The sequence below is a fragment of the Galeopterus variegatus genome, unplaced genomic scaffold (assembly GCF_000696425.1).
Source record: "Galeopterus variegatus unplaced genomic scaffold, G_variegatus-3.0.2 Scaffold1559, whole genome shotgun sequence".
Lineage (NCBI taxonomy): Eukaryota > Metazoa > Chordata > Mammalia > Dermoptera > Cynocephalidae > Galeopterus > Galeopterus variegatus.
Genome location: NW_007727670.1, coordinates 253,814 through 276,752, shown reverse-complemented (window position 1 = coordinate 276,752; position 22,939 = coordinate 253,814). Strand labels below are relative to the sequence as shown.

The following is a 22,939-nucleotide window of genomic DNA, read 5'->3' as shown; positions in this document are numbered from 1 at the left end:
TGTGGAATCGTGATGATACATTGAGAACAATTTATCCACTCTTTCTGACTCCTGAACTAAAACACTTACAGATTCTCCATACTAGTGTGTAAGTGACTAACACCACCCTCATCCCTGCATCCCATGCTATTCCACCTGCCCGACCTCTCCCAGGTTCTGGAACTTTCACATCTCTTTGCTTTCCTTCATGCTGTGATATGCCTAAAGTGCTTGCCCTCTGCTCCATCTCATTGCTGAAGATACTCTCTCCAAAATCCAGCTCCAGTGTCACCTCCTCTGTGAAGATGAACCCGATTCTACAACAGCTTCTGTCTAACTCTCTCTGGCTTTCCATGTAGCTTTTTCCTCCTTCCATTACAGCCCTTATCACAGAGCATTGTAGTTAAGCAGGCCTCTCTCACCTGTCTTAGCAATGAGTTTTGCAAGTGCAGGGGTCCTGCATATGATAGGGAAAAGGGGCAGCTCTGACTTTTGTTAAGTAAAGAGGGTTCCTCAAGCCTGTGGACTTGGCTGCCAGGACTTGGGTTCCAAATGTGCCTCCCCTCTTACCTTCTCTGAGACCCCGATATTTAACCTGAACACAGTGATCCTAATTATTACACTCAAAAATCATCAAACATCTCTGTTCATTAGATGAAATGGTAAAGAGAGATTCTAGAGTGGATCACATCAGGGAATGACTTGGGATGCATGAGAAACTGGAAAGTGTTTCTTAGATTTTTTTTCCCACTCATATATGGGGACCCTTTTATGATTTCATTTGGGACCAGACATAGAAAAATCACACAGAAGCTGAAGGTATTTATGATAAATTCCCCAAATTTTATTATCTTTGTTAATTTAACAGAAAGTAAATCACACGGAAATCGTCAGTCTGGCTTGTTCAGCTCATAGACAGGTCTCATTGCTCATCTGCACATAGGTTTGTGAGCCTGGAAAAACAGCCTGTGAGCATCACATCCAAGAAAGTGAATATAAAGCAAATTCCACAACACAAACACAAAAATGACAAAATCTGTTAAAACGTCCCACTGCATTCCCATAGCACAGAAGTTCATATCTTCTGGGGAACATGAAGAGCTTTATAGCATACAGAAGGGCTTATGGTTTGACCTGCCCTAAGGACCCTGTTCTCTTGATGCAGTTACCATGATATGTTCTGTGATATGGAGAGGATGATATTTTAGAAGGAGCTCCAGGACTCCCACACTACTTCTGCTCCATCTGTTTGTCTCCTGACTGTCTGTTGGACTGTCTTCTAGGCCATTTTCAGCCAGATATGGATACCTAGTTAATCACTGCCTTGAGGTTTAGTGGTGGTCCTGGTCTGTGTGTGCACTAGGCTGCTGGGGGTGGTTTCTGTCACCAGGATTTGCTCCTTGTGGTTGGTTGTTTCATTCTTGATTGACTCTGTACTGTTGGTCTTTTTAACTGGGATGAACTCAGCGGTGGAGTTCAGTTTGATCTTGATCTGCTCCTGGTGGGTGGGACAAATATCATCCTGACTGGGATTCTGGCAATTGAGTAGAGTGGAGCTCACCAGCTTGAGATTGGATTCCTCAAACTTGCTACCACACACACTGGTCATCAGCATGGCTGTGGAGTTCCCACAGACGTTTTTCTGGAGTTTTAGGCTCCTGATAATTTCTCCCAAATAGTCAAGTTTGTGCTCCAAAGACTCCAGGCATGAATCTATATTGCCCGTGAAGACACAGGAGAACTGACTGTTGTTTCGAGTGCAGTCGATCTTTAGTGCAACGCTGCCATACCCCTTCTCAGTGAGACGTCCCTCGCACACAGTTTGATTGTCAATGGTAAAGCTTGATATGCGCACAAAATCAGATGGCTGGACTTCTGCCCCATTCTCTGGTGGTTCCATAGGGAACCAACGATCCAAATCTGGTTTGCTTCCCTGTCCTATTTTTACTCTCTTTGGGATGTGTATCAAGAGCACCTGAGTGGCCAGAAGGAGGAAGGACAGCAGGGTGAGGCTGTGGATCCTCATGGTTGCAGCTGGGTGGGCACCTGGTTGACAAAAGGCAGATGAATCAGTGGCAGGCAGCAGCTCAGCAAGGAGGAATGCAGGCTGCCCTCTCCCTCCACCCTGCCACATGCCTGCCTGATTTATGAGTGGACCAAGAATCCTTCTGGCTCCTGGATTCACTAGACGAGCAGCCCATCCACTCACATTTCCCCTTGACTTCAGTCTGCAGTGTCACAGCAGCACCACCTTTCATCCTCTCCTTTACACCCTCTCAGCCTCATTAGCTCTCACTCCTACAGATCTCACCCACTTACTGCTGCATTTACTCATTCCTCACTCTCTCATTTGCTCATTCAAAAAGCATTTATTGAGCACCTGCTACATGTCATGCACTGGACTAGGTGTTGTATACCAACATGAAGGAAAAACCATACATATTACAGATCTTAGAGGCTATTTTCTCTGGAATTTAAATGGCAAAGACAAGAGAGTCTGTCCCATCTCTATCCCCAAATGGCTCTTGCGCAAGTCACTCTTTCCATATGGGTCTCCATTTTTATACCTGGAAATCAAGTGGTTGGATGAAATAACCACCAATCTATCAGTTCAAATGTGCTGGATTTCTGTCTCACAATTCCACATAGACACTGATGACCACTGATGAATGTCATGAAAGTGTCCTGAAAAGGGATGTTGACTCAGAGTTTGAACGTTCATGGGATTGGCACTCTGAGGTGTGGATTGTGCTGGTGAGAGGAGCACGGTGGGAGGAAATAACAGTCTAAGGAAAAGCATGAAAGTGATGGTGTAATCAGACTTGACTGGGCAAAATGAACCAGAGAAGTGAGGGGTGAATTTTGATGGGAGTATTTAGACTGCAAGACTGAAGGCCAAATCATGCTTAATTGATTTCTGAAGGTCCATCACAGCACAATGCTGGGCATACAGAAAGCACTTATTAAGGAAAGGAAGGAAGGAAGGAAATCAGTGAATCAATAGGATGACCTTCAATGTCACACTAATCTGCATCGATTCTATCAGATGAACAGTAAAAAACATACTGAGAGGGGGAATAAAAGTCCATCTCTATTGGAAACCTGCTATGTGTAAAATACTGGCCCAGAATTTGATTCTCGCCTCCTTAAATCCACATAAGAGCCCTGAGAGGTAGCTATGAATAAGCCACCCCCAGGTAATAACTGTGACAGTTCAAGCGCAGACCCTTGGTTGGACAAGTCACGAAGCTGGTGCAGGCAGCCAGACCATACTTCTCTGTTCTTCTATTACCCCACATTGATCACTTCTCGCTCACCTTTACTCGGCCCATCAGAAAACATTGGCAAGCAAGAAGAAAAATAAGTAAGATCTATGCCGTTTTACTTTGGCATAATTTGTGATGATTAGGTGATTCATATTTTCCAAGCTCCATTTAAAGAAAAAATTAAATTTAGTATGAAAAAAAGACATTCTCAAGAAACGGCCTTGCTATCATTTCCACCCTGGAAGTATGGCCATCTCATAGGATTGGGAAAGGCAAAGACAGTGACAGGGGCATGGGCTAAAACAGTGAAAGGTTAGACAGGAGGCTGAGTGTGCCAGACAAAGACCAGTCACTTCTCTCAGCACTGGGACTCAGCCTTCAGTTGTCCATGAGGATGGGATCCAGACCCAAGGAACCCCAGGTCCTTGGATGGAGTGAGTAGCGGGGGAAGGTAATGATGCTCTTGAGAGAGCAAGGCTCTTACCTGGTTGTGAGTATGCAGGCCCAGTGCAATCCCAGATGCGAGAGTGAGCAAGCAGGTTTGCAACTGTCTCAGCTACAGTGCAAGGCAGGGCAGACTACTTATGTAGGAGCTCAACCCCCCAAGGTTTTACAGCACACATACGTGTGGAGGTTGACTCACAGTTCCTCCCAGCTATGACCCTTCAGGGGAGCCAGTTCCTGCAGGGAAAGTGCTGGGTGAAATCCAGTGACAAAGAGATTGTATCTGTGCCGTTAGGCTTGCTTCCTCCGATCCCTTCCCTTTCCATGCAGGGGCCAGAATAGAAGGACAGTTCAGCCTTGCAAGGACCCTCCCTGATGGGGTGAGGTTCCCAATAATTGTACCTGAGGGTTGGGGGGGAGTATTATAACAATAACTACAATAATCACAAGCTGCCAAACACCGAGCCCCTTTTAACCCTCTGCCTTTTCTGAGACATCTGATGTTACTGTGTGGGTAGAGGAAATCATAGGCGCTGAGTGGCTGACAAGGAAGAATTCCTGATATAGAGATTTCTTTTGAAAATATTCACTTTCAGGTCACATTCACGGACTCACTCTGGTCACCCTGCTATAGGCAGATTCTCATCCCAGAATGATCTAGGTGAAATCCTGGCTGCATTAATTTTTTACTTGTGTGATGCTGCCCAAACCTCTTACCCTCTCTAAACTTCCTTCTATTTGCTCATGTAGAGTGTGCTGAAAATAACAATACCTCATTTAGGCCTGTAGACTATTTTTTTTTTCTTTTTACTGGGCTAAGCTATTAACATAAAGCAAAGCAAACAGATTTGGATTATAATGGGCTCTTAATTTGTATTCCTTAAAGAGAGATGTATATTAATTAAACATTAAGCATATAGAAAGAGACTCACTTTCACAAAGAAGATGAGATATGGACATATTTTGTCACATAGTTCTTAATAGATATTCAGTAGAAGAAATTGTCCAAAATTTTCTTAACTCATCAACAAAAACTCAATAGTACAAAAGGGATAATAAATGGCAATTGACCTTTGACTTTGGAGTAGGCATTAGAAAGTGGTGGGACCTGTGGGAAACTGAAGGGCTTCTGCCTTTTTAAAGGTCAACACACAGTTCCTATTGAGAATATGTGAGAATGAGGCTAAGTATTGTCAGACTTTCTGATTTCTTGTAAGGTGTCTCCCAAATGCAGATTGTTTAAATAAAATTGATTGTCACCTAAACCACATTTTCTAAAAGTAGTGCTGTATTTTATAATTACAGAAAAGGGAAGAATCAAAAGGGAGAGAAAAAGACAGACCCCCTAATCATTACATCAGTTTTTTTTATTGGTTGTGTATGACTTACAGATTTAGGAGTGTTACTAGGTTACATCTTACATGTAGAGATCTAGGTTATTTTATTAATTCTTGTGCCCGTACATCTGCTTCTAAGTGAAAATGATCTGTGATAACATTTTCTAGGACATGGGACATAACTACTTACTCACCTCACTCCCAAAGCACTACAATTTTGCTGATCCGGTCAGAGCAAATTTTTTAGTTATCAGAGGTCATTACTGCAACAATCTACCACAGGTATTTGAGTACTCTTTTCTATTCTGAATTCCAAAAAACAAACAAACAAAAACATTTAAAAAATTAAGATTGGGTTCCACAGAGAAGCTTGCATAATAGATGATTGTTCTTAGTACATGATTGATACATCCTAGAGGATTGAAATAAGTATATATGGAAGAAGATAAATTAACCAAACATATCAAAAAACTGCTTACTCAAGAAGGATAAAAACACTGTGCATTTCTTTATTACAATTGTGATTAAGGTAAAAAAAAAAAAGAAGAGAGAGAGTGTGTGTAATAAAAGAATAGCTAATGGAGAATCTTGAAATCTGAATGAAAGGTTTGAATTAATTGAGAAAAGTTACTGAAGTAACTATTGAAAATATTAGGTAAAAAAAGCTGGTTATTGATTTTAAAATATAAAATAATATATTTGGGATTTGGGTCATTAGGGCCACTGGATGAAAATAAATTTGAGAAATAGTTATTAGCTAATGAATTCTATGAGGACAAGGTCTGTGTATGTTTTGTTCACTGTATCCCATTGAACCCTCTAAGTTTAGCAGACTGCCTGGTGTAAATAAAGCATTAAATAAATAGAAATAATTCTGTGACTCAACAGTATAGTCCAAAAGTTGTAACTGTGATTGTATTTTCCCCATGATCCGCCAGTGTGAAAATTCCACAGTTACAGACCTATGAATGCTGACTGGTTCACTCCCGGTTTAAAGGGTTTCTGCATGAGTTCCATGAGGTATGGAAATTTCCCAAACTCCAAGACTTTTGTAAAATTGGCTCCCAATGTACATCCTCATTGTCATTAGGATCACCCCCTCCCCCTGCCGCCCATGAAGCCCTGACCTTCACAGACAAGCATTCTGAGTGTGCTATTTTGTGCAACAATTTGGACATAAGAAAGACAAATCTGTTTTGTTCATCAGGGAGATATCAATCAGGGTGGTCTCCTGCAAACAAAAATGTTACTTGTTCTTCAGGCAAATTCCTTCTGGAGGAAGACTGTAAGTCAGAACACAAAGCATAATTACAAGGAATCGCACAGACTCCAGGGTCTTTCTAAGAAGTGCTTTCCTGGGTTTTGACAGCTAACATGACACACATCCCCACTGGTTTCCCATAGACCTTCCCCTTACTGTGACTCCCATCTCAACTCCTGCCTGCATCTTTCCCTTCTACAAAGAGAGGCACAAGACTGGACTAGGACGTGGAGCACTTTCCTGCCAGGTTCATCCTGTCATTCCACCCTCATTTTAGGTACACACACATACACACGTAGACACACACTGACGCACTCACTGCAATCTCAACACATCGAAACACTTGTCTAAAATTTTGAAATACTTTGTGCGCTCACACCCTTTCTACTGCTGTTCCCTTTACTTGGAAAGTTCATCTGACCTGCTATGTCTGCAAACATCACCTCATCCCTCAAGGCCCAGCCCAGCTCACAGGCCACCTTCTCTCTGATGGTGTCATTGCCCTGCACCTCCCAATGCCTCCCAGGCCTTCATGGATGTCCTTTGGGAGCAATGCAGGGTCACTCCCAATGAGACTTGAAGTATTCCAGGGACTGTGCTAAGGTTTTGCTGCAGTGTTTTTTCCATCTTGATATACTTAGAAAATGATAAGATTGTCTAGTGCCCTAAGGAAAACTGCAGGGGATTTAGAGCCCTGGCCAAGGTACGTCATGGGAGGTTCCAGCTGCCACAGCCCACACCACCTCTCCACACTTCCTGGATGAGGGATCCCTAACTCTTGGAGATCCCATATGTAAAGGAACGTTGGCTTCTATTTCACAAGAACACAAGGAGGATAGTCTGCCCAAGATTCTCAGAGAACAGATGTAGAGCTGAGGCCTATGGGGGCCAAGCACAGTGTCACAGACAATTAGAGAAAAATTATGTGGAGGCCACTTTTATTACATTTATTATAAATGAAGCACTGTACCCATGCACCAATAAATTACAAATATCCTCCCTCTCTTGTGCTCTCTGTTACAACTTACTTACACCTTTCTTACTTACAACTTCTCTCTCTGCGTCTCTCTTATGACACTCTTTCTTACAACTTTTTTTTTTAATTTAGAGTGGTTTTAGTTTACAGAGAAATTACAAAGATAAGTCTGTACTCTACATTTTACATAGATTTCCCTATTAACCACTTGAATTACTATAGTCATTTGTCTCACTAAATAAATACATATAGATAATTATTAATTAGAGTGTATTCTTAATTCACTCTAATTCATTCTAATTCATTCTTAATTAATTAGAGTGTATGCTTAGGTATTTCCTATTGTTTGCTGTAATTATCATTACTGATATACTTCATTTTATAGGGCAGTTTAATGTTCATGGCAAAATTTAGTCAAAAGTATCAAGAGTAGCCACATATCCCCACCCAGTACAGCCTCCCCACATTACATCACAAACCAGAGAGGTACATTTGTTACAGTCAACCAACCTACAGTGACAAGTCATTGCCACCCAAGGTCCATAGTTTTCATATGGTTTATTATTGCTGTTTTTCATTCTATTGGTTTTGAGACATGTATAATGACATCTATCCACCATTATAAAACAGTTTCACAACCCCAAAATTCTCTGTGCTCCACATAAACATTTCCTTCCACCCAAACGCTGGCAACCACTAATTGTTATAATTTCTCCATAGTTTTGCCTTTTTCAGAATGCCATATATTTAGAATCACAGCGTATGTAACCTTTTCAGATTGGCATCTTTCACTTAGCAATATGCATTTAAATTTTCTCCATGTCTTTTCACAGTTAAATAGTTCATGTCTTTTTGGTGCTGAATAAAATTGTTTGAATGTACCCACATTTATGTGTTCATTCATCTACTGAGGAACATTTGGTTGCCTACATGTTTAGGCAATGATGAATTCAGCTGCTGTAAATATTCTTGTGCAGCTTTTGTGTAGATATGAATTTTCAATCTCTATTGCTCTTTTTTTCTGTCAGGATCTCATGCAAGATACCACATTGCATTAAGTCATCATTATTCCTTGGGTTCTTCTTGGCTGTCACTCTTTCTCAGATGTTGCTTGTTTTGGGTCATCTTGAGAGCTTTCAAGAGAACTGGTCAGATGTTTTGAGTATGTCCCTCTTTGGGAAATACTCTGGTGTACTTTGATTAGATTGGGGTTATGGTATTTTTCTTGACATCAGAGAATTTAAGTAGTAGGTGCAGGTTTTCTTTTGGGTGTTCCAAAGGAAGTCTGGGCACAATTGTTACCCACTCGCCAGTTAAGGCTGGTAATTGAATGCATTTCTCAGCCATACTGATCACTTGCAGCAGATTTTAAGTTCAAAGCTTATCTACTCTCATGCCTCTTACTACGAGATAGTTTCTTGACTTGGAGGGCTGAAACTGTTGGTGTGGCAACCAGAGATTATATGAATGTGTGTAATTTGGTTCTGAGATGAGCTTAACTGTGCAATATTACCAAACCAAATTTGTCAAAAATCAACTCCTCCCCCTTCAAAAGTAACTTCATGAACAGACAAGGGAATATCAAGTCACTACATCTTAATGATATTAGTTAGTTTGATGGGTCAAAAAATGTGCATTAAAAATGTATTTATTGGGCCGGCCTGGTGGCGCACTGGAGAGTGCGCTGCTTGGGAATGCGACGGCGCTCCCGCTGAGGGTTCGGATCCCATGTGGAGACCGGTTCCCGCTCACTGGCTGAGCGCGGTGCAGGCGCAACACCGAGGGTTGCGATCCCGTTGCCGGTCCCTGGTACGGGCGTGACACCAAGGGTTGCGATCCCGTTGCCGGTCCCTGGTACGGGCGTGACACCAAGGGTTGCGATCCCGTTGCCGGTCCCTGGTACGGGCGTGACACCAAGGGTTGCGATCCCGTTACCGGTCAGTAAAAAAGACAAAAAGGAAAAAAATGTATTTATTGTCAAATACAATACAATACAAATGGGGAAATTGGCTAAATAAACATCAGTAAAATCTAATCACTGGCAAAAAGCACTCATTTTAGACCTACTGAACCATATTTACCTTCCAGATTTAAAGTGCTGATTACTCATAAGATTTAAGAATTCCTGGAAACACCCCTAGCTGCCGACACTTGGCAACCACCAGGCAGGCTAAAAACCCACCTAAATGCCACTGCAGAAGGCAGGACCCCAGGTACTGACATGAAGGAGGCCTCACACAGCTTCCATGGTCATGGTCTACAGCAGCCACCACCACAGTTTCTACTACTACAAGGATGGCTCACTGTCACAATAACATCCACGACCAGTGTTCAAGAAGCCCATCACATATTTCTCTTCGTTGATGCAGGAGACTTACTTGAGGAACCTGGAAAAAGAGGAAGAAATCTTTCTACTCAAAGTCCACTCCAGAGTGATAGAAGAAGCAACTGATCTATTAGATGACCAGAAATCAACATCAACATACTAGAAATATTGGCAAGAGGGGTCAGAAAATATGACACCACCAAAGGAATGCAGTAACTCTAAAGTATCAGACCCTAAAGAAGAGGAAACACTTGAAATGACTGAAAAGGAATTCCAAATAACTATCTTAATGAAATTCAATAAGACAGAAGGGAACTCAGATAACACAATGAAAAGAGAAAAAAAAATACCCAGAATATGAAGGAAGAAATTTACAAAAAGACAACTTAAAAAAGAATGTAGCAGAATTCCTGAATCTGAAAGACATATTCAATGAAATTAAAAACAAAACAAACAAACAACAAAAAACCCCACTTCCAATATCATCCTGAATGGGGAAAAGCTGAAAGTTAATCCCTTAAGAACAGGAATAAGACAAGGATGCCCACTCTCACCATTCCTATTCAACATAGTTTGGGAAGTACTAGCCAGAGCAATCAGGGAAGAGAAGGAAATAAAAGGCATCCAGATGGGAAAAGATGAAGTCTAACAGTCCTTGTTTGCAGATAATATGATCCTATATATAGAACAGCCTGAAGACTCTACAAAGAACCTTTTAGAGTTGATAAGTGATTTCAGCAAGCTACAGGATACAAAATCAACACATGTAAATCTGTAGATTCTCTATACTCCAACAATGAACTAGCAGCAGAAGAAATCAAGAAAGATAGCCCATTTACAATAGTCACCAATAAAGTGAAAGGAATAAAGTTAACCAAGGATGTGAAAAATCTCTGTGATGAGAACAGCAAACCACTGTTGAGAGAAATTAAAGACAACACAAAAAGATGGAAAGATATTCCATGCTCTTGGATTGGAAGAATTAACATTGTGAAAATGTCCATACTACCCAAAGTGATCTACAGATTCAATGCAATCCCCATCAAATTTCCAATGACATTTTTCTCAGAATTGGAAAAAACAATCTTGACATTCATATGGAAGAACAAGAGTCCACAAATAGCAAAAGCAATCCTGAGCAAAATAAATAAATAAATAAAGTTGGAGGCATAACACTACCTGACTTTATACTACAAAGTGATAGTAACCAAAACAGCATGGTACTGGCATAAAAACGGACACATAGACCAGTGGAACAGAACAGAGAATCCAGAAGTCAACCCGTGTACCTACAGCCATCTGATCTTCGACAAAGTCTACAAGACGATACACGGGGGGAAGACGGCACACCAATCACAACAATTCCTTGAACTTGTTAAGACAAGTGCACAGATATAAGGTTCATGGAGTTGGAGGGGGAACAAGGTGGAATTGGTAAAGGGACATGAAAATCAACTACATTTTATATTGATAAATGAAAATAAAAAATAAAAAATTAATAAAGTAAGAAATTAGTTTAAAAAAAAAACAAAAACAAAAACCAGAGTCATAAGTAGCAGATTAGAGCAAGAAGAAGGTACAATTTCTGAACTCAAAGATAGTCTTTATAAAATAACCCAGGCAAACAAAAAAATAAAGAGGAAAAAATAATTTAAAAAATGAAGAAAGTCTAAGAGAACTAGCAGACAACCTTAAGCACACAAACATCAGAATCATTGATGTTACAGAAGAGGAGGGGAAAGGCAAAGGCATTGAAAATCTATTCAATAACATAATGGAAAACTTCCCACTTATAGGGGAAGACACAGACCTTCAGATCCAGAAAGTTCAAAGATTCCCAAAGAGATTCAATCCAAAAAGTTTCTCTCTGAACTTTATGGATAGAATCTTTATAATGTGTGAAGACACATTATAGTCAAACTGGCAAAGCTCAAAGACAAAGAGAAAATCTTAAGAGCAGCAATAGAAAAGCATTAAGTCACTTATAAGGGAGTCCCCATCAGACTAACAGCAGACTTCTGAACTAACAGCAGACTTTCTGCAGGTAAGAAGAAAATGAGGTGATTTATTTAAGATACTGAAAGAAAAAAACTGCCAGCCAAGAATACTATACCTGGCAAGGCTATCCTTCAGAAATGAGGTAGAAATAGGGTATTTTCCAACTCAATAAAAACTGTGGGAGTTCATCATCACATGACCTGCGGTGCAAGAAATTCTCAGATTAAAACTAGAAATAAATAACAAGTGAAACTCTAGACTCAATACAAATACATGAAAATTAAACAACAGGTTCCCAAATGACCTGTGGGTCCAAGAAGAAATGAAACAAGACATCACAAAAATTCTAGAAATCAACAAAAACAAGCACATCATATGAAAACCTGTGGGATACTGCAGAAGCACTACTAAGAGGGAAGTTTATTGCAATAAATGCTTACCTCAAAAAAAAAAAAAAGATTTCAATTAAACAACCTAACACTACACCTCAAGGAGTTAGAAAAAGAAGAAAAATCCAACCCTAGAGCTAGTAGATGGAAAGAAATAATTAAGATCAGAGCAGAACTAAATGATAGAGACCCTAAAATTGATACAAAAGATCAATGAAACAAAAAGTTGGTTTTTGGAGAAGATAAACAAAATAGACAAACCATTAGCTAAGTTGACAAAAAGAGAGAGAGAGAGAGAGAGAGAGAGAGAGAGAGAGACAGAGATAAGATCCAACTTGCAAAAATCACAAATTTGAAAACCTGGAGGAAATGGATAAATTTCTGGACACATACAGACTACTAACGCTGAACCTAGAAGAAATTGAAAACCTGAACAGACCAATAACAAGCAATGAGACCAAAGCAGTAATCAGCAGTCTCACAACAAAGAAAAGCCCAGGACCAGATGGCTTTACTGTTGAATTTCCTACCAAACATTTAAAGAGGATTTAATACCAATTCTCTTCACACTATTCAAAAAAATTGAAACAGAGGCCACTCTCCCAAACTCATTCTATGTGGCCAGCATCACACTGATACCCAAACCAGACAAAGAGAAAACAAAACAAAAAGAAAACTACAGGCCAATATCTGTGATGAACATAGATTCAAAAATCCTCAACAAAATATTAGCAATCAGAGTACAGCAACAAATCAAAAAAATTATACACCATGATCAAGTGGAATTCATCCAGGGATGCAAGGATGGTTCAACATCTGCAAGTCAGTAAATGTGATATATCACATCAACAAAACCAAATACAAAAAGCATATGATTTTCTCAATAGATGCAGAAAAAGCATTTGACAAAATTCAACATCTTTTCATGCTAAAGATTCTCAGCAAATTAGGTGTAGAATGAGGGAATCTCAACACAACAAAAACTATATATGACAAGCCTACCAACCAATATCATCCTCAATGAGGAAAAACTGAAGGCTTTCCCCTTAAGAACAGTAACAAGACAAGGATGCCCACTCTCACTACTCCTATTTAATATTGTACTGGAAGTACTAGCTGCAGACATCAGGAAAGAGAAGAAGTAAAGGGCATCCAGAATGGAAAAGTTGAAGTCAAACTTTGCAGTGGACACAATCCTATATATATAGAAAAACCTTAAGACTCTACCAAGAAACACTTAGAGCTGCTTAATAATTTTAGTAATGTTTCAGGAAGTAAAATCAACATCCAAAATCAGTTGCATTTTTATTCTCCAATAACAAGCTAACAGGAAAAAAAAAGGAAGAGTGTAAACCCACTTACAATGTCACCAAAAAAATAAAATACCTAGGAATCTATTTAACTGAGAAGGTGAAAGATCACTACAATGAGAACTATGAGTCACTAGTGAAATAAATTAAAGAAGGCAAAAAAAAAAAAAAGATGAAAAGACATTCCATGCTCTCAGATTGAAAGAATCAACGTCCATATTACCTAAAGCAATCTACAGAGTCAGTGCAATCCCCATCAAAACACCAATGATATTCTTCACAGAAATTGTTTCATCAGAAACAATCCTAACATTCATATGGAACAAAAAATGTCCCAAATAGCCAAAGCAATCCCAAGCAAAATAAATAAATAAATAAAGCTGGAAGCATAATACTACCTGACTTCAAATTATACTACAAAGTTATAGTAACCAAAATGGCATGGTACTGGCATAGATACTGCGGCCAGTGGAACAGAGTAGGGAACCCAGAAATCAGTCCACAGACTTATAGCTAACTGATCATTGACAAAGGCAACAAGAACATACGTGGGGGAAATTACTGTCTCATCAATAAGTGATACTGGGAAAACTTTATATGCACAAAAATAAAACCAGACCTGTACCTCTCACCATATACCAAAATCAACTCAAAATGGATTAAAGACCTGAAACTATAAAACTGTTAATGGAAAACATAGGGTAAACACTTCAGGAAGAAGGCTCTTTGTGAATAAGAGCCCAAAAGCATGAGCAACAAAAGAAAAAGTAAATAAATGGAATTATATCAAACTAAAAAGCTTCTGCATAGGAAAGGAAACGATCAACAGACTGCAAAGAAGACCTATAGAATGGGGGAAAATATTGTAAATTATACATCCTACAAGGGATTAATATCCAAAATATACAAGGAACTCAAGCAACTATATGTTAAAAAAAAAAAAACCAAATAATCCAATTCAAAAATGAGCAAAGGAGCTGAATAGACATTTTTTCAAACAAAGACACACAAATGGCCACAGGTACTTAGAAAAATTCTCTACATCACTAATCATCAGGGAAGTACAAATTAAAACAACATTGAGATATCATCTCACCCCAGTTAGACTGGCCACAATCAAGACAGGGAATAACAAATGCTGGTGAGGATGTGGAGTGAGAGGAACTCTCCTGCACTGTTTGTGGGACTGTAATTAGCTCAGCCACTATGGAAAACAGTTTGCAGATTTCTCAAACAACTACAGATAGATCTACTATATCATCCGCCAATCCCACTTCTAGGTATATACCCAAAGGAGTGGAAATCATCATGTTGATGGGATACACACACTCCCATGTTCATCGCAGTTCTATTTACAATAGCCAAGATATGGGACCAACCTAAATGTCCATTGACAGATGACTGGATGAGGAAAATGTGGTGTACATGCATTATGAAATACTACATAGCCATAAAAAGGAATGAAATTCTGCCATTTACAGTGACATGAGATGAGCCTGGAGAAGATTATGCTGAGTGAAATAAACCAGGCACAGAGCTACTAAGTGGGAGCTAAAAGAAAAAGAAGGAAGGAAATTAAGACAACGGTGGTGCATTGGATTTTCAGAGGGAGAGAACATAGAGTTGCCAGGGCTAATATTTAAAATTGCAATTTGTGGTAATAGGCATGCTGATCTGATCATCACATCTTGGGCACAGATGTGACAGTCAGCTTTGTAAACCCATGGATATGAATAATCAATTTAAAAAAAATAGAATTCCTGTTCAGCAAAACAAATGATACATATTATAAATTTAATTCATTAGGAAATGAAGACAGGAAAGTGTTGACATCACGCCTTTGGGAATGACTGCAAACCTACTAAACTGTATTGCCTTTATTAAAAATACCCTTTTCAAATCACATGATCTCAACCCATTTTGTTAAAAGCAATGTTCAGTGCTTGATTCTAATTCGGAATCCATGTAAAAAGTAATTCTGTTTTGTTATTAAATCAAATGAAACTGGTCTTTGTAATGTGTAAAAAGTGCTAAAATATACATAATTTTGAATAAATTAACCTAATATTTATAGGCCTTTTTTCTCAAGTAAGAGGGCTGTTTTGAAACCATGTGTTTTCTCTTAAAGAAGTTTTTATCTTTTTAGCTCTTTTATAATTTCTTTGATCATCTCTGTGTTTTCAAATCTTTGTTTTTAAGGAAGTCATTCCTAAAAGCTCAAACCTCCTTTAAAGAGAGCTGCTCCTTTGACATAAAATTTCCCAAAGCACACGGATGTTGGGATCTGCACACACATGCTCCACGCATGTGCACATATGAAGGAACTCACACTCACACACAGTTTATGTACCACATACACACATGGAGGTGCCTGCACACAACCTCCCTATCTTGGGGTAGAATTAGGATCTAGAGAGTCACATTTTGAATGTTGAGCCTCTGGCCCATGTGTGCTACAGTGAGTACCAACTGCCCCCCACTGCACATCTGGAGAAAAAAGAAGTTGCCGTGTCTCTGCATTGAGGTTTTGAGTCATCAGACATGTTGACATATTACCCTGTTGCTTCTGTCACATGAAGAGGTGAAGACTTTTAAATGAAGGATCCCAAAACACAGCTCTAAAGGGGCACATAAAAGTACCTGGTGCAGAACTGTACAATTCCTGAGGAGCAAAAGGACTCACACATCTGCCGAGCTGTTCAGGAGGAGATAGGAACAAGCAAAGTAGTAAGGCTGTGCTTGGCTCTAGGAAGAACAGGGCTGGACTCTCACCAGACCTCATTCATTCCACCACTCAATCACTCGTTCATTCACTCACTCCTTCATTCATCCAAAGAGCACTCATGAAAATCCTCCTGTGTCCAGGCCCTCTGTGTTAGTGACTGGCTGGGAATGCAGTCAAGAGGGGCAGGGTCTTTGTACTCAAGGAGATGGCACACAACAGGTGGAAAGACAAGGATATAAATCCTGATTATATGGGGGCAATTGGTACCTTGGAGGAAAACCTCAAGTGCTGTATGGGTGGGGACATCTAACCTAGCCAGTGGCACAGAAGAATTTCTTAAAAGCCTGCAACTACGCAGAGATAACAGATGCAGGAAAAGAAGTGCCGACTGATTCAGTCATTATTCAGTCCCCACTCTATGCTGGGTGTGGTGTCAGGCACTCGAGGGAATACAAAGGCGAATATGAGGTGGCTCCTGTCCCGAAGACCTGTTCAGTCTATGGCTCTCGACCTGATGGTTGCTGTAGGGTTGATATCTTGTGGCGATGCTGTTTTGACACCGTATTAAGAAAACCTCACAATTGTGTTGTCTGAGGTGATGTCATTTCCAGTGGTGGGCTTCTGACATCCTCTGGGATTTGGGTGTGCTTTCCAGGGGTTACCCAATAGAGTTGATTGTGGTCTTAGCATTTGCCATGTTTGTTTAAAGCAATGTCTTATCAGGAGGGTTTGGGCCTCTGGGTTGTAAACTGATAAAAGCACAGAGCCAGGAGGACTAAGACCAAGAATCAACAGAACTGTGTGTAACTGCATTTCATAGATTTTTTGTTTTTGTTTTTGATAGAAGTTTAGGTGCAAATGTGTCTCATATCAGATAGGCAGCTGCCTGGGCTGTGGGACAGTTTGTGGTTTATCAATCTCAAAAGAGTGTGTGCTCTTAATCTGGCCTTCTGCCCTAATGTGATGGGGGCAAAACATAAATTCATGAAGATAAGTTGAGTCCTGGTGCAAATTAGAAACTCATTTGGGGATTTATATTTGATGGAATGAAATTTTAAAAGGAGTTCTTTGAGGAGACTATTATTTATGTGTGTCAAAAAAACCATTTTCCTTGAACCTACCAAACACATTAAAGTTCTACTAAATGCCTCTTCCTTAGAAAGTGAGCACAGTATACTCTGAGAAGTGAAATATGTGTCTTGGTCACTATTAGTAATTCCTATAACTTGAAAGGAATAAAGAGTGTCTGGCATGGTCTAGTCATGTGGCCTTAGTATATGTATAGACAGGTGTGATGTTGACTTATCCTTGGGTATCTGTGAGGCAAGTCATTCCCAGAGCTTTTTACCCTAAAAGGAACAAGTCTTAAGCAATTAATAATAAATGTCAAATTGAGGTCACTTGTTTACCAAAGAGCCCAACAATAAGACTGGATTCAGGAGGCAGAATTGGGAGCGAGGAGAAAGCCTAAGCCAGAGATTTGTTGAAATTTCCCAGGGAAAGTCAAAGCTGGGCAGAGCACACAATTTAGGATATGATCCTCTAAATTATTCCAGCAGTCTTCTGGGCATGGGGTCCTGCTGTCTGGGTCTGGCCAGGAATAGATTTAGGGCAGGAGTATTATGGGCTTGGTGTGTAAGAGTTAGACAAAGGAGGTGATCATCTTGCATGTGAGAGTTGGATGCCAGATACAGGATCTTTAGGAATTAGCTAGGCTTGGGAGAGACTGCCTCTGCCTGGGTCTGTAAGGCCCCAAAGGTATCCAAACATCAGAAGATACAAACATTTCAAACACATAATTACTGCAACGACCTGGACGCATAGAGCTGGGGATATGGATGTCACCAGCACGCTCTGTTCTCATACCCCATCTCGGTGTTTCTCTGCGTGTGTGTTTTGTTTTCTCAGTGTAATTTTCCCCACATAGTTGGAAACACGGGTGTCATCAGTTCTGGCCTGAGCTTCGGTGTGAAAAATCTTAGGGAGAGATATAGTTTGGGCTTGTCCTATTCCTGCATTGGACTCATTGGCCATGGCCGAAGAATGGGATTCTGTGGTGAACAGCCTAGTCCAATGAAACAAGTGGTTAGATTTAGAGAAGGGGGAGCTGCTGTTCTTTAGAAACTGGAGAGCCACTCCCAGAAGAAAGGAACTCTGTAGGTTTTCTGCCTGACCTTGCAGAAAGTAAGGATAAGGTTGATGAGGAGTGTGCAGGAGAACTTTCCAGAGTTCACCTTATGCCTCATCCAGACTGTGGCTGGCAATCTTCACAAGGATGAGGATCCTTGTACAACATCAGCACCCTGTGCAGACCTGCACGTCACATCACAGCACTCACACGGTAATAAGCAGTGAGTGAGAAACAACGTGATGGTGAGAGGGACAGCAGCTGTCACTCGCGCTATTACTGCATCCAATCTGCTCAGATAATCTCACTTAATCATTGCACCTTGCCTGGGAGATCGGCACTATTATCTACATCGTGTAGAGGAGGAAATGAAAGACGACCCAAGGCCAGAGCTAGTGGAGCTAGGTGGAGCTAGGATTCCACAACACATCATTTGAGATGGCAAAAATTCCATTCACCTAACCTAGACTGCTGTCAAAAAGTGTCACAATGCCAGTGGGAATTTCATAATACCTTTAAATACACTTACATTTTATTTTCCAGAAAAGTACCTACTGTCATTTTAAAATAAATTGTATATTTACTTACCAGCTATATTACTAAACTAATAGCCTCATAAATGCCTACACCCACTTCCTCTTCTAGCCCTACACCCTTCCTATTCTGCCTAACGCCAGCCAGCCCCTGCTCTGAGGTCCTTTGGGGCCACTGGTTATAAAACTCTGAGATAACCCAGGCTGCCACTCTCAGATGTCCAAGGTGTAGGAATTCCATTTTGGAAGTGGGAGAAGGCACATGTGTAAGCAGCACCACCACCAGCCCCATCCAATTTATGACCTGAGAACTTACACTCCATTTCATACATGGGAGAGGTAAGCTCTACAGAGTGACGTCATCATCTAAGTGTGACACAGGGACAGAGAATCTGATGACAGCCCACAGAGACTAGGTTTAGTTCAGTAATATGATCTCTTCTTCTTTCAACTTCAAATGTTCTGTAAGCATAAAAGAGGTTATCCACCTCTTTTATGGTCATCCACCTCTTTTTTTCCAGTCTCTTTAAAATAATCATGTGAATGAATTTGAGAACTTAATTTATCTTAGACTTAAATTTGTGGTACCCAACTTTTATGTCAAATTATCACAGGTGGGAGTCATGTTTCACCTAGTGTAGGCTTGCATGCTTTCTAAAAGTGATTGCAAGACTCATGATTCCTGTTGCTGAAGTATTTATGACTCCATGGTGACACCATGTGGTGGTGACCTTATTCTGGAAGACAAGTCTGAGGTATGAAGAGTTTCTTTCTTCCCTTTGGTTAGGCCAATGTCTTTTCTACCTGATTGATAATCACACTACACATCTGCGTAGCACAATAACATTGTCAAAGATCTTTTGGGAGTGAATGCCACCAGCATGCTCTGTGCTCATATCTTTTCTTGGTGTTTCTCTGCTTGTGTGCTTTGTTTTCCCAGTCTAATTTTATTCTCATAGTTGGAAACATAAGTGTTAGCACTCTACTGTAAGTGGCCATTTTTTTCACCTGAAATAAAGTTGAGAAAACTGACTTCAGGGATTTCCCTAAAGTCTAGTTCATAACCAGTTTGTTAATATTGTGCACTGACCTCACACTCTGATTGAAAAAGTACATAATTTTTCTCACTGTAATTGAAAAGATTTTTCATGCTTATATCTTTCTTAGCGTTTTTATGAAAAGCAGTTAGACCCCAACCATAATATGTACATCTATCTGGAATTCCTTAAATTCTTTTTGAAGAAAGTGTGATTGATTGTTTAAAAGGTGAATAATTGGCCTAGGGTCCAAATTGCCCCAGAGATCAACTAAATTTTGAATCACTGAATAAAAGAGCAGAAATATATAGTAGAGATCAGGTAGGTCAGTGCCACCTCTTTAAATTCATTCACTCAATCAAATTGGCGAATATTTACTGCGTGCCTAAACAGCACCCAGACCATTTATGTCTCAGGTGACAAAGTCCTAGTGCCTATGAATACCAGACTTTATTACTTGGGTAATGCCAGTTGTTTAAAAAAAATAAATCCTCACCTGTCAGGGGTTTAACACACTAGATGATTATTTCTGCTTCTGAAGAAGTCTAAAGTGATGTTTCTGACTACCGTCAATCATTGGCAATCAAATTCAGTTGTTAGCTCCATAGCCCTGGCTCTTCCAAACTTCATGACTGTGGTTAAATCAAATGCCCACTAACAGCACTCGTATGCTGTCTTAGACATGGCCAATGTCTTTTTTTCAATCTCTTTGGCACCAAGTGTCAAAACTTAGTATTCCTGGAAGGTCATGTGCAACTCCAAAACTCATTTCCTGTCCCACCACATGGGCACCAAATTCTACTATTTACCACCATGAGATGTGGCAAAATATGGGGTAATCCTTTCATCTTTCAGGAGCTGACTTGGTTGCATGCCATTGATGCTATCCTGCAGAGTGTCTACAATAAAAAAAGGCAATGCATGGTATCCTATCATCTGTGTCAACATGAATGGAACTGGAAACTGTCACGTTAAGTGAAGTAAGCCAGGCACAGAAAGACAAACACCGCACGATCTCATCTGTGAAATCTTAATACAAGAAAAGTAAACAAAAGTGGTTTTCATAGAAGGAGAGAGTAGAATAATGCTTACCAGAGTCTGGGAGGGGAAAGGTGTGGTGAGGAGGAGAAATTGTGGACTAACAGGTACAAAACTTTGTTATCTACCCTAAGTGAATCATTGTGTAGTATATGTGTGTATTGAAACAGCACACTGTACCCCCCAAAATAAATATAAATAAAATTGGAAAAATAATTTAAAAGGCAACATCTTTGGAATAGACTCTGCCCCATGTGAAAGCCCAGGTATGGCTCATTAGTCCTGAGATAATACAAAGACCAGCCAACCAAGTCAAGCCCCGGGAGCACTTGGACTGAGGATCAAAGATTGATTCTTGAGACAGTAAAGGAAAAGTTACTCACCCTGCGGGCCCCACAACCAAAGAATAAAGCCACAAAAATGATTACATTGTAATCTTAAATATACAAATTATCCTGATTTGAGCATCTCATATTGCACAAAGGTATTGATATTCAATGCTGTGTCCCATGGATATGTGCAATCATTTATGTTTTGATTAAAAACAACAACGACAACAACAAAAAAGAAGGAAGCCTAGAACTTAGGCAGAATGTTGGATTTAGAGAAGATATGTGCCTCACACAGGTATTTTGTTGAGCTCAGTGTACAAATAGACCGGAAAATTGGCCAAATTTATTTGGGTACTAGAGGTAGTCCAATAGGTGTCACAGCAGCCCTAGCTTTGGGGTCTGTAAAGAACAAGGGTCTTTGTGAACTGCAGGTATGTGTTGCTGACAACTATGCTGAGTGGAGCTTCTGGCAAATGGAGGCAGCCTCTGCCCAGAGTCACCCCTGGGGTGCTGATGTCCTGGGATGTATCTCCCTGCTACACTCCGCTTGAGACACAGCTATTCATCTGGTGGGCACTTGTGCATCCAAGTGCTTTAGAGAGGACTTCCAGACACCATTGCACTCAGACATCCCCATCCTGCATTGGTCCCCTTAGATGCTAAGGGCACAGGTGGGAGAGCAAACAGATTTCTCATACTAAATAAAAATGGAACATTCCAAAGGGGCACATATGGTCCCACAGATGAGTTCTTTTTACACAAGTATGTTGAGGCCACATCTTTAGGGGTCCACTATCTCTCTCTTGATTACTCACAAGGACGGTCTTCAGCTACCTGGAGACCACCCCCAGGAAGTCCCCTGGACACTTGGTCTTCATTTACTGAAGACTCAGTCCTGATAAAAGCTGATGGTTTCCACTTGGTGGCAGCAGCAACCTAGCCCCAGTGACAACTCTGGAAGTACTACTGAAGTAGAAGCCCATACCCGAAGGAACTGAACAGAAAGTCTCTTACCTTAGACAATCCTCCTAAGGGCCTGACATGCTCTGTACATGTAAAGTCACTCCTCTACAAGGCCGAAAGCTATGAACAGGTGCTACAGCAGCCTGGTGAGACATGTTTTTGTATCCCATGCGGATGCCATGACAATGGTGCATACCAAGATAAGATGGAATGGAATAATGTGGCTGATTGAGCCTGCACAGCCCTGGTGGCCAGAATTGCCATCCCAATCTGCTATTGGACTGGATGTAGTAACTCTTCCACTAACACAATGGGATCATAATTGGGCCTCAATCTGTATACAAATGAGACTGAAATGGCCACCAGCGTTGTGGTACCTGTCAGCAGTTGGTCTCTCTTTCTAAAGGTGAACAGGAAACCTTATCTCTAGGGTTTGACAAATAGAATATATTGGTCCTCTGCCACCATCTGGTGGCCTCCACCTGCATGGAGTGGTAATTGACACCTCATAATCATTATGCAGTTGTCATTCTGTAAGAGTGGCAGACTGGGCTACACCATAGTAGCCCTTGAGACCACACTCTGCCATGTTTTTAAGTATCTGGATCACTTACAGTGAGATGATGCCACAATATTCACAGCAATGGGTCCTTAATAGTGGGCTAATGGGGATTCTAAGATGGCGACGGGTCTGGAGCGGCCATGCCAGGAGACAGCGTGATCCTGAGAAGTGTGCACTGTGATACCAGAGTACTAATTGCATTTCCAAGAGCAACAAAAAACGAATAATTCTTTCAACAACGATCCTACAATGACAAACAAGCAACAACAGGTTCGAGGTTTTAGGGCCGACACAAAAGAAGACTCCTGAGAGCGCCCAAGCCCTGCTGCGGGTAC

The 22,939-nt window shown here is 40.5% G+C and overlaps 1 protein-coding gene across 1 annotated transcript; it reads right to left on the bottom strand.

The window, feature by feature from the left end:
• Nucleotides 1-1,291: 1,291 nt before the first annotated feature.
• On the bottom strand, nucleotides 1,292-2,005 carry LOC103594453 (fibroblast growth factor-binding protein 1-like). The gene has a single exon (XM_008577666.1). The coding sequence runs from the start codon at nucleotides 2,003-2,005 to the stop codon at nucleotides 1,292-1,294; it is 714 nt and encodes a 237-aa protein (XP_008575888.1).
• Nucleotides 2,006-22,939: the final 20,934 nt, after the last annotated feature.